General features: G+C 45.2%; 1 protein-coding gene across 2 annotated transcripts in view; it reads left to right on the forward strand.

Annotated features, from left to right (window-relative positions):
* LOC119955273 (GLIPR1-like protein 1) overlaps nucleotides 1-11,174 on the forward strand; it is a 48,765-nt gene extending 37,591 nt beyond the window's left edge. For both annotated transcript variants that reach the window (XM_038781343.1, XM_038781344.1), the window contains exons 4-6: nucleotides 9,584-9,669; nucleotides 9,758-9,784; nucleotides 9,880-11,174. In XM_038781343.1, the coding sequence (XP_038637271.1) occupies nucleotides 9,584-9,669; nucleotides 9,758-9,784; nucleotides 9,880-9,983 (217 nt within the window). In that variant the 3' untranslated portion in view covers nucleotides 9,984-11,174. The remainder of the gene's footprint in view (nucleotides 1-9,583; nucleotides 9,670-9,757; nucleotides 9,785-9,879) is intronic.
* Nucleotides 11,175-12,691: the final 1,517 nt, after the last annotated feature.

The raw sequence follows: 12,691 nt of genomic DNA on the forward strand, positions 1-12,691 counted from the left end.
TGGAGGGGTAGCTATTTAAGACAGAGATGAGGAGGAACTTCTTCTCAACAGGATCTGTTGAGCTCTTTAAAGCAGTGGGCGGTAGAGGCTGGGTCATTTAAGTATGCTCAAGGCTAAGGTAGACAGATTTTTAATCAGTAAAAGAATCATGTTACAGGGATAAGGTGGGAAAGTGGAATTAAGGAATATCTGCGATCAGTCATGATTTCATTGTATGGCGGAGCCGACTCAATGGGTCGAATGGCGCCTTTCCTACGTCTTATGGTCTAACTAACAAAAAATAAAAATCTTATTGATCTCGTCTTCACCAATCTACCTGTCACAGATGCATCTATCCATGCTAGTATTGGTTGGACTGACTACCACACAGTCCTTGTGGAGATAAAGTCCCAGCTCCACACTGAGTATACCCTGCATTGTGTTGTATGGCACTACCACCTATGTTAAATGGGATAGATTTCAAACAAATCTAGCAACTCTAGACTGATCATCCATTAGGCGCCATGATCAGCAGCAGAACTTTATACAACCACAATCAGTAACCTTGTTGTCTAATATACCTCCCATTGTACTATTACATCAAACTGGGGATCAATCCTTCTGCAGGAGGGCAAGGCAAGAGCAGCACCAGGCATACCTAAAAATATGGTGAAGCTAAAATACAGGTGTATTTGCATGCCAAACAGTGGGAGCAGCATGCAATTGACAATGAAGCAATGCCAAAAGCAACAGATCAGATCTAAGCTCTGCAGTCCAGCCAGATCAGTTGTAAATGGTGGTGGACAATTTAAAAAGCTCATGTTGGAGAATGTTCTTGCTCCAGAAATATCCCCATCCTCAATGATGGAAGGTCCAGCACATCAATGCAAAAGACAACGCTGAAGTATTTGCAGCTATCTTCATTCAGAGTCGCTGAGTCTTCTGTGGTCCCCTGCAATATAGATGCCAGTCTTCAGTCAATTCCATTCACTCCACATGATATCAAGAACAGCTGAAGGAACTAGAAACTGTAAAGGATACAGGCCCTGACAACATTCCGGCAATAATATTAAGTGACTTGTACTCTGGAACTAACATTAAATCACGCTGTTCCAATACTGATAGAATGCTGATATCTTCCTGGCAATGTTAGATTTAGATTTATTGTTGCATGTATCAAGGTACAGTTAACAGTATTGTTCTGCGTACAGTCCAGACAGATTGTTCCATACATAACAACATAGGACATACGATAAATTCACAATGTACATACATAGACATAGATTTCGAATGAAGCATACAGACTGTAGTGCTACACAGTAGAGAATATGTGTGGAGAGATCAGTTCAGCCCCTAAGACAGTCATTTCGGAGTCTGGTAACAGCGGGGAAGAAGCTGTTTTTGAATCTGTTGGTGCATGTTCTCAGACTTTTCTATCTTCTGCTTGATGGAAGAGATTGGAAGATAGAATAGCCCAGGTGGGACGGGTCTTTGATTATGCTTCCCGCTTTCCCAAGGCAGTGGGAGATGTTGACGGGTCAGTGGATGGGAGGTGAGTTCGCATGATGGACTGGGCTGTGGACTCTGTTGTTTCTTACGGTCTTGGGTTGAGTAATTGCCGTACCAGGCTGTGATGCAGCCAGTTAGGATGCTTTCTATGTTGCATCTGTAAAAATTGGTAAGAGTCAATGTGGGCATGCCGAATTTCGATAATTTCCTGAGGAAGTATAGGCACTGTTGTGCTTTCTTGGTTGTAACACTGATGTGGGTGGACCGGGACAGATTGTTGTCTAGGTTCTAATGTGCACACCTAGGAATTTGAAGCTGCCAAGCATCTCCACCTTGGCACCATTGATGCAGACAGGGGTATATATGACTCTTCGCTTCCTGAAGTCAATGACCAGCTCCTTAGGTTTGCTGACATTGAGGGAGAGATTGTTGTTGTTGCGCCGTGCCATTAGGTATTCTAGGTTCTCTATCTACCTCCTGTGCTCTGACTTATCGTTGTTCGAGATGTGAGCCACTACGGCCGTGTAATCAGCAAACTTATTGAGCGCGATTCTCCGCAACGGCCGACGTCTGCGTGAAACCCGGAGTGTTTCACGATGGCGTCGGAGGCCGCTCCTTGCCCCCTATTCTCCCCCTCGGGGGGCTAGGAGCGGCGTTGCGGGGAACTCGGCCGCCGGGCCTTGACGCTGGCGTCAAGGCGGCGCGCCGATAATGACGCAGCCGGCGGCGCCTAAGTGACGTCAGCCGCGCATGCGCAGGTTGGCCGGCACCAACCCGCGCGTACGCGGTTGCCGCCTTCCCCGGTGCCCAGCAAGACGTGGCGTCTTGATCTTGCGGGGCGGCAAAGGGGAAAGAGTGTGTCTCTTAGAGACGCCGGCCCGACGATCGGTGGGCACCGATCGCGGGCCAGTCCCTTCCCGAGCACAGCCATGGTGCTCGATCTCCTCTCAGCCCCCCCCCCCCCCAAACAGGCCCCAAACTTAACTTTCGCGCGATGTTCACGCCGGCAGCGACCAGGTGTGGTTGCTGCCGGCGTGAACAGGTCGGGAACGTCAGGCCGCTCGGCCCATCTGGGCCGGAGAATCGGCATGTCGCAAAATGCCACACGCCATTTTGGGGGGGGGGGTGGGAGAATCATGGGGGGGTGCCAGAGCGGCCCTCCCGCGATTCTTCCACCCGGCCTGGGGAGCGGAGAATCACGCCTATTAGATTTTTCAGCAATGTAGACACTTGTCCACATCCTGTCCACAAAAAACAGGACAAATAAATTCTGACCAATTACCGCCCCATCAGTCTACCTTCGATAATCAGCAAAGTGATATCAGCCGGCAGTTTAAAAAATAAATATTTTACAGGATTTGCCCGATTTAGAGTTAGTAAAGCAGTCTCTGTCCAAATGCAGTAAGACCTGGGCAATATCCAGGCTTGGTCTAACAAGTGGCAAGTAACATTTGCACCACACAAGTTAAGAACTAAGAGCAGGAGTAGGCAATTCAGCCCCTTGATGAGACCATCAATTCACGCAACATGTGGTTAGAAGTGAACAGTGGTTTTAATCGTCTTACAACAGAGCCTGCCATTGACGAGATGAACTGGCAGGCAGGCTCCGACTGCCAAGCTTTATACAACCAGTGGGGGGGGGAGGAGTCATGGGCGGAGCCAAGGGTGGAGCCCAGTACATTCCCAGTACACCCCCCCCCCCCAGGGGCAGAGCCGCGCAACTGCTCGTGTGCCAAGCTTACAGAGGCATGGTACAACATGTGTGATAACAGTGTGAATTATGCTATTATGATTCACCACACCCCTCGTGCTTACTCCTCTATTCAATATAATGGCCGATCTCATCTCAGTCTCAATTCACTTTCCTGCTTATTCTCCATAACGCTTCAACCCATTACTAATTAAAAATCTGTCTCATCTCCTTAAATTTGAAAAAAACATTCTATTCAAAAATGTTTGTTCTTTACATAAAATATTCAAACCATTCCAACAAATTCCATTCTGGTCACTGTCTGTGCGGAGTCTGCGCGTCCTCCCCGTGTGTGCGTGGGTTTCCTCCGGGTGCTCCGGTTTCCTCCCACAGTCCAAAGATGTGCGGGTTAGGTAGATTGGCCATGATAAATTGCCCGTAGTGTCCTAAAGAGTAAGGTTAAGGGGGGTGGGGTTGTTGGGTTACGGGTATGGGGTGGATGCGTGGGTTTGAGTGGGGTGATCATTGCTCGGCACGGCATCGAGGGCCGAAGGGCCTGTTCTGTGCTGTACTGTTCTATGTTCTATGTTCTAAATTTTACATTATTACAAAAATGAACCCAACAACACCCCCCGCTGCAAATCTCCCCCCCCCCCCCCCAAAAAAAAGCCGGCCGAACTGACCATCCCCCCCCCCAAAAAAAAGCTGACAGCAACAAGCTCCTTAAAAAAGGTAATGAACAGCCTCTACCTTGAGTAAATTCCATCACCGATCCTCTCACAGAATACTTTATCTTCTCCAGGTGCAGAAAATCCACCGAGTCCCCTAAAAACCTTAGGCCGCGCTGGGGACGTCCAGCCAAGCAAGATGCCGGGCTATTAGAGGATTGACAGCCAAGACATCTGCCTTTCTCTTCCTGCAGATCCAGCAAGTCTGAAACTCCAAAGATGGCCACCATCAGGCACAGCTCCACCTTGTGCCCTAGAATCCATGATACTGTTTTGAGAAAAGAAACCCAAACTCAGCAAGCCTGGGCCTAAACCAAAACATAGGTGTATGGATTGCTGGCCCCTTAGAACATCTCTCACACCGATCCTACACCCCAGGGAAACACATTCATTAGTGCCCTAGTCATGTACAACCTATGCACCACTTTAAACTATATCAGACTTAACATCACACAAGAGGAAGTGGAGCTGACCCTATGCAGAGCTTCGCTCCACACCCTCCTCCCCTCCCAGACCACACCCCAACTCCTCCCATTTCCTCTTCTTCCAAGGAAGCCCACTCCATCGCTAACATCTGCAAAGAAATGTCTGACATCCTTCCCTCCTTCAGCTCATCCAAAGACAGAACCCTGTACAAAAATGAAGACACTGGCACTAAGGGAAATGAAGGAAGCTCTACACACAAAGTCTTGCACCTGCAGATACCTAAATACGTTTCCTCTTGGAAGCTGGAGCTTCTCTGAAACCTCTCCTAATCCTGCAAACCTACCCTCCCAAACACAGGTCACCAAACTTCAATGTCCATATCCAAGAGTGGCTCAGTCGTACCACCACAGACCGAGCTGGCTGTGTCCTAAAGGACATACCAGATAGACTGGGACTGCAGCAGGTAGTGAGGAAACCAACAAGAGGGAAAAACATACTTGGCCTCATTATCACCATGGACTGATGGATCTGTCCATGACAATATCTGTAGAAATGATCACCGCACAGTCCTTGTGGATACCCTCCTTCATGTTGTGCGGCAGTACCACCGTGCTAAATGGGATTGACTTCGAACAGTTCTAGCAACTCAAGACTGGGCAGCCATGAGGCACTGTGGGCCATCAGCAGCAGCAGAATTGCACTCAACCTCATGGCCTGGCATATCCCCACTCTACCATTGCCACCAAGCCAGGGGATCAACCCTGGTTCAATGAAGAGAGCGTGGTGGGAGCAACACCAGGCATACCGGAAAATGAAGTTTCAACCTGGTGAAGCTACAACACAGGACTATTTGTGTGCCAAACAGTTAAGCAGCATGTAATAGAGCTAAGTGATTCCACAACAAATGCTCTGTAGTGCTGCCACATCCAGCCATAAATGATGGTGGACAATTAAACAACTCACTGGAGGAGGAGGCTCCGCAAATATCCTCATCCTCAATAATGGAGCAGCCCTGCACCTATGTGCAGAAGATAAGGCTGATGCATTCGTAACAATCTTCAGCGAGAAGTGCCATGTGGATAATCCATCTTGGTCTCCTCCGGAGGTCCCCAGCATCATAGGTGTCAGTCTTAAGCCAATACGATTCATTCCATATGATATCAAGAAACGGCTAAAGTATCACTGGATACTGCAAAGGCTATGGGCCCTGACAATATCCCAGCAATAGTACTGAAGACTTGTGCTCCAGAACTTGCTGCACACCTAGCTAAGCTGTTGCAGTACAGCTGCAGCACTGGCATCTACCCTGGAAAGTTGCCCAGGTATGTTTTGTACACAAGAAACAGGACAAGTCCAACCCAGCCAATTACCACCCTATCAGTCTGCTCTCCATCATCATCAGCAAAGTGATGGAAGATGTCATCAACAGTGCTATCAAGCGGCACTTACTCAGCAATAACCTGCTCACGGATGCTCACTTTGGGTTCTGCCAGGGTCACTCAGCTCCTGACCTCATTACAGCCTTGGCTCAACATGGACAAAAGAGCTGAATGCCAGGAGTGCGGTGAGAGTGACTGCCCTTGACATCAAGGCAACATTTGACCGAGTATGGCATCAAGGAACCCTAGCTGAACTGGAGTCAATGGGGAAAACTCTCTGCTGGTTCGAGTCATACCTGGCACATAGATGGATGGTGTGCGACCTCCAACCAGCAGGTGGCAGTACAGCCACCCGTTGCGGTCTCTAGACCAAGGTCATGTGACCTGTGACACCAATATAAGGTGAGACACATCTGGCCATCTTCAGAAGAAGATTGAGAGGGTAATAAAACATGAATGTGAATAGTCAGTGATTCCAGAGGAGTACATAGCGGACTCCATGATAACATGCTCTGTATCAGTGGGCTATCTTACCACACAAAATTCAATATATGATTCTGGTTTGGACAAGTCACAGTATTTGGTGGATTCCTTTGTACAGTACAAAGGACCAAACACAACACCCAATTATTTTTTTTCCAATTAAGGGGCAATTTAGCCAATCCACCTACCCTGCACATCTTTTGGTTCTGGGGGTGAAACTCACATAAACACAGGGAGAATGTGCAAATTCCAGAGGGACAGTGACCCAGGATCGAACCCGGTCCTCTGCGCTATAAGGCAGCAGTGCTAACCATTGCGCCACAATGCTGCCCTTTACTCTGTTGGATGTGAAGGTTGTTTTACTATGTTGAACATTTTGGAATAAAATACCTCCTAAAAAGATAGTATAATTTTTCCCTATTGTTGGTTCCCTCACCAGTCCCAGTCTAGCAGCTATGTCCTTTAGGACCCGGCCAGCTCAGCCCATTGATGGTACTACCAAGCCACTTTTGGTGATGAGCATTGAAGTCCCCCACCCAGAGTACATTCTGCACTGTTGCCACCATCAGTGCTTCCTCCAGGAAGTGTTCAACATGGAGGAGTACTGATTCATCAGCTGATGGCGGCCAGTACATGGTACTCAGCAGGGGTTTTCCTTGCCCCTGTTTAACCTGAAGCCATGAGACTTCATGGGGTCCAGAGTCGATGTTGAGGACTCCTAGGGCAACTCCCTCCAGACTGTATACCACTGTGCCGCCACCTCTGCTGGGTCTGTCCTGCCGTTGAGACAGGACATATCCAGGAATGGTGATAGTGGTGCCTGGGACATTGTAAGGTATGATTCTGTGTGTATGACTATGTCAGGCTGTTGCGTAACTAGTCTGTGAGACAGCTCTCCCAACTTTGGCACAAGCCCCCAGATGGCAGTAAGGAGGGCTTTGCAGGGTTGTATTTTCGTAGTGGTTGAATATAACTGAGTGGTTTGCTAGGCCATTTCAGAGGGCATTTAAGAGTTAAACACATTGCTGTGGCTCTGGAGTCACATATAGGCCAGTTCAGGTAAGGATGGCAGGTTTCCTTCCCTAAAGAACATTAGTGAACCAGATGGGCTTTTGCAACAATCGACAATGGTTTCATGGTCATCATTAGACTTTTAATTCAAGATATTTTATTGATTTTAAATTCCATCACATGTCATGGGAGGATTCAAACCCAGTTCCCCAGATCATTATCCTGGGTTTCTGGATTACTAGTCCAGCGACAATACCACTATGCCACCACCTCCCCCTTTCCCACTGGAGGGATTTTTCGGTTCTACTGAAGGCGACCTGCCACAGTGGGTTCTCCGGCAGCGGGGTGGGCTAGCCATACTAAATGCTGTGGATTTCAGCGTGACCAGAAGATCCCACCGGTGGCCAATGACAAACCACCTCTTCAGCCAGAAATCATGCCCTGGGGGGAGGTGCAGAAAATCCCAGCCAACTCTACCAAATGCGCTCATGGAGTTCTATTCTATTACCACTTCTTTGGACCTTTCCACTGTCTCTGATTTGTCACATTGCTTGTCCAGCAACTAATTAAATAGCACGATGATTAGCCATTCTTCGGTCCTTACCATAAACTCTATTTCCATCCCAAGCAACCTTGGTATTGATCTTTTTCCACACCTTCACCAAGATTTCCTACTTAACTTCCAGCCCAATTCCATTGCCGCCAGAACCTATATGCTACTGAAATCATCAATTCCTCTAGACTCGACTATAAAATGCAATCAAAGAAAAGCAAAATACAGTGGATGCTGGAAATCGGAAATAAAAACAGAAAATGCTGGAAAAACTCAGCAGATCTGGAGGAGATGGGGCAGAATAGAAGGTATGGGATTGGTTGGAGATAAGGAGAGATTGACAAAGATGTCATGGGCACAAGACAAAGGGAGTGTTAATGGTAACATTAAAGACTAAAGAAGATACTGATAGTGGCATAAAGTTAAGATAGCAGAATGTGTTAAAAGGACAACAAAATCAGTGCTCGGTAAAAGCAAAACTGAAAAACAAGTGCCAAAATAATCCATCATCTTTGGTCATCTGTCCTGATATTTCCTGGGTTGCCTGTGTCTCATATCAAACATTTGCCATTTTACTACATTAAATAAGCTATATAAATATCAGCTATTGTTGTTGGTTTTTGATTTATCATGATAAGGTATTCCCCTGATGAATGTGGAAGATTCCTGTCCTTGGTTTTGGAGGTTACCATCATCTAAACAAGTGATAGGTTGTCAGGATTATTCTAAACTCATTGTGGATAGTTTTGATTTTGGGTGATAATGTGAAAAACGCAATATTGCCTTGGCTGCTCATTGAACACTGTTCCCCATTTCCATTTCACTCCAATACCCAAAGTCTTAATTACCCCTGATTGATAACTTTAGGTTCAAACCGCAAGAATTTTCATCTTCTGTAACAAAGTTACAGAAGGTAGGCTTAAGGGCATTGTATCTCCCAGTCAGAATTTATTTTACTACCACTGTACATGGGGGAGTTGAGGAGGAGCTTCCATGTAATGTTTTTTCAAATTGGTGCAGAATGTTTTCTGTTATTTTTGCCTCTGATGAGAATGTATGGCTGTTCGTGTGGTGAGAAGCTAGGAATCAAAAGAATATGCTATAAGATGCTTCGAGCCTCTGCCACCATTCAATAATATTATGGCTGACCTATCTCAACTCCTACCCTATCTTCACTAATTGATTCCTTCAACGTGGGCAGCACGGTGGTTAGCACTGCTGTGTCGCAGCACCAGAGACCCGGGTTCAATTCCGGTCTTTGATGACTGTCTGTGTAGAGTTTGCACTTTCTCCCTGTGTCTGCATGGGTTTCCTCCGGGTGTTCCGGTTTCCTCCCACAGTCCGAAGACCTGCATTTTAAATGGATTGGACAAACTAAATTTCCCCTTAGTGTCTAATGGTGTGTAGGTTAGGTAGGGTTATGGGGAAAGGGTGGGAGAGCAGACCTAGGTAAGGTTCTCTTTGAGAGGGATGGTGCAGACTTGATGGGCCGAATGGCCTTCCTCTGCACTGTAAGAATCCTATGGTTTTAAGTTACCACATGATTATATATGGCCAGGCTTGTGGGTGGAACTGATCTATTCCTGTTCATCACTTTCATACATTTGTATATCACAAACACTTGTCTTAACTTCCACACAATGACCAGGAGGCAATATCTGGCCTCTTCAGTATACAATGTTCCCAGTTTATGTTAACTTGCCTTGGGAGTATCAATTAAGATACCCTTCAATTTATTGCTCTCTCTAGCTTGTTTTAACTTTACGCTTTGAAAATAAAGTTGAGGACCAGACAAAATGATGATTCCATCTATTTTTCTTTGCAGTGGAAATGTTAATGGATTGACACCATTTCTCAAAGGAGCACCTTGCACAGCCTGTGGTGCAGATTTTTGCAGGAGCTTTTTATGCAGTAAGTTAAGTAGTCAATACATTTAGCGGTTTACGTTATTAATATCTAGTGAATTTTTGACTCTCACTTCTTTCCTTTCTCTTATCAGGTGATCCGTATCGTGAAGAAATTGCCCGTATGTTTTTAATATTAATACCAACAGTTTATATCAATTATGTTAGGAACGTGATTGCAAATCAATTACATTTTGTCTACTTCATTTTCTGACAGAATACCCCAAATGGAATCCAGACTTTGGATCAGCCTCCGTTTTATTGTCAAACTGCCTTTTGACACTTCTGCCAACTTTTCTAGTATATATTGAATGGTTGTAACTCCCCAGACATACTCCTTGTATTTTATGGCACTTTTTTCTCCCTGATTTCTTCTGTTTCAGCTGTGAGGATAGGATGTACTGATAAACCAAATTCTGTACCATGAGTGCTACTTCATGATTGTCAGGCAGGCATACAAAGGTATATTTATAGACTTGTCAGATTCCTCTATCACCTCCCATTGTAATTAAAACTTTCATTTGTAATGTCTTCCAGCATTTATTTAATTAAACTAGGTACACTTGAGTGAGATACTAATCCATGCATAACAGGAGCAATCACAAACTACCTTGATTTATCCATTTGACATTCATACCAAAGCCCTTTCTGCTGTTTAACATTGTACGAAATGTTTGCATCAAAGTAATCACAAACCTACATTTTTTTAAATGATCTCATCACAAATCTAAAAGCAAGTTTTAAAAACACCAGTAAATGAACAAAGAGTTTTTTGAATGACATTATTCAAAACAATACGCTTATCAGTAAAAGAAACAGCACAAGGTGACTTCCTTCGATTAGAAAGTTAAAATCTGACCAAAGTAGATTTAGGAAAAGTTTTTTTTCGAACCTGGTTGAGCACATGGAATTCACAAGTTTTAATTTCATTCGTGCTGACATTTGATACAATGTTAAAATAGCAGAAAGAGGGTTGGTGCAAATGCTAAATAGATGAAAACAATACTGTTTGTAATTTTGACCATTATGTACGAATCGGTATGTTGTACGCATATGCACTCCATGTTTGAATGGGTGTGGAGTGTTTCGCTACATCCTTTAATTCTATTCTGAAGAGAACAGCAAAATTGTTAGCAATTTCTACCTCTACCAATAAAAGGGAGGAGAACGACTGACTGCACTAGTGGCCTCATGTTTTGCTCTCAGCAAGTTTTCTATCTTCATGAACCAACCCCATTACTAACATGGAGATACAGTAGACATCTCTGACGGGACATAATTGCATTCTAAATGCAGCTCTGGGCATCATCAGCTGTAAAAACTTGCTTTGTATAATTTGGCTGTTTTTGGTAATAAATAACTCAACACTACGCCAACACACTATGTGAAATGTTACTGCATATTGAAATAGAATGCTAACTGACAGGTATTTACATTAAATGTTGTGACCCATTTGTTATGGCTCTTCACATCTCAGCATTTGGATTTAATAAAGATCAAATTTCATAATCACTTTGTTTAAATGTGAAGTTCAGTGGATAACTAAATACAAGAAATCGTGCAGAAAATGGCACCTTGTCAGTGCCAGCTTGTTCCCTCTCGCTGTGCCCCTGCCAGCGCCACCTTGGCAGTGCCAGGGGGCCCAGGTACCACCTTCCCTAGAGGGTATGCACCTAGGGCCTCCGATCCCTTGGGAGATCCCCACGAGTGCCATTCCATCTGGTCCCATTGTGGAGACGTACTGAATGCGATTGCCCGAGGTCTCCAAGGCGAGAGAGATAGATCCCACACCTCAGGTAACTCGGGAATCTGCACATTAAAGTGAGACTAACTCTCGCTTTAATATGCAGATTTGCTAAAACGTGATCCCACCCACATCGGCGAGATTCACATTGCTTCATCTCACGAGATTGCATTAGATCGCGCAAGGCATTGAGAGCTGGGTAGATCCGGGAGCAGGGTCTCCCGACATCTAACGGCCACGCTGCGCCATGGCAAGCTGCTTCTTGGGTGCAGCGTGGCCATTAAATCACGCCCGATATACATGCACTCCTATCACATTACAATAAACTGGGGTTTTTTTTACAATCGGTTATTTTGAGAGAATTGGTTAAATGCATCTGAAAACACTCTGCTTCCTCATGACTACCACTGAGTATTTGATGTGTTGTAGAAAACATTGGGGCATGGTCTGTGGTGAGGACAGGAACAGCCCACATAAAGGTAACATGCTGGTTTGCTGTAGGTTGGTATATTGCAAAGGAATCCCTTTATCTTGCATTAAACTGCATTAAATGAGATTTTAAAATGTGCTTCCAAGTGTTATTGTGGGTTGTTTTTGGCATTATTGCAAATGCCAAGCTACTCTAACCACTTGGCATTATGCATTCCAGCCCACAGGAGATGTCACCATTTTTCTCTGTCATCAGTTAATGACACCCAGGTGCAATCATTGGCATATAGGACCTTCATATCACTCTTTGAAGTATCCTTGGAGCAGAGCTTTGGGTATTCTACTGGTCGTCCAGCTCTGGCTACCTCACCCTATAGAGTCTTTTTGTACACACCTGTCCTCCATCCTGTGATCATGCCGAAGACAACGTAACCTTCACTGTTTGACGAACGCTAACAAAGCTGGGAGCTCTGCTTTTGAGGGGACTGCCCCATTTATGATTTTGTCCCACCATAATGTACTCAGTATAGCACTCCGCGAAGATGGTAATTGTTAAGCTTTTTGTGATAGATGCAAGTCATCCATTTCACAACCATACAGAAAAGTGCTGAGAACACAGGTTATGCTTGCTTCCTATGCTTGCATTGCAACGTGAAATGGGAGATACTCTGTGAGACAGTCAGAGTGGGATTGAAATTTGGTGCAGAGTGGGAGGAGGTTCTTTTTCCCTTTTTGCTTTGTTTTCTTCTTGCTTCATAACTGTTAATCTGCACGGAAAGATCCAGAGAGCATCCTGGGAAGGTAAGTGATATAAAGACCTACCTCGGGTATCTGCAGCGATAAGTGATGTTAAGTG

Source organism: Scyliorhinus canicula, chromosome 20 (assembly GCF_902713615.1).
Source record: "Scyliorhinus canicula chromosome 20, sScyCan1.1, whole genome shotgun sequence".
NCBI classification, from domain to species: domain Eukaryota; kingdom Metazoa; phylum Chordata; class Chondrichthyes; order Carcharhiniformes; family Scyliorhinidae; genus Scyliorhinus; species Scyliorhinus canicula.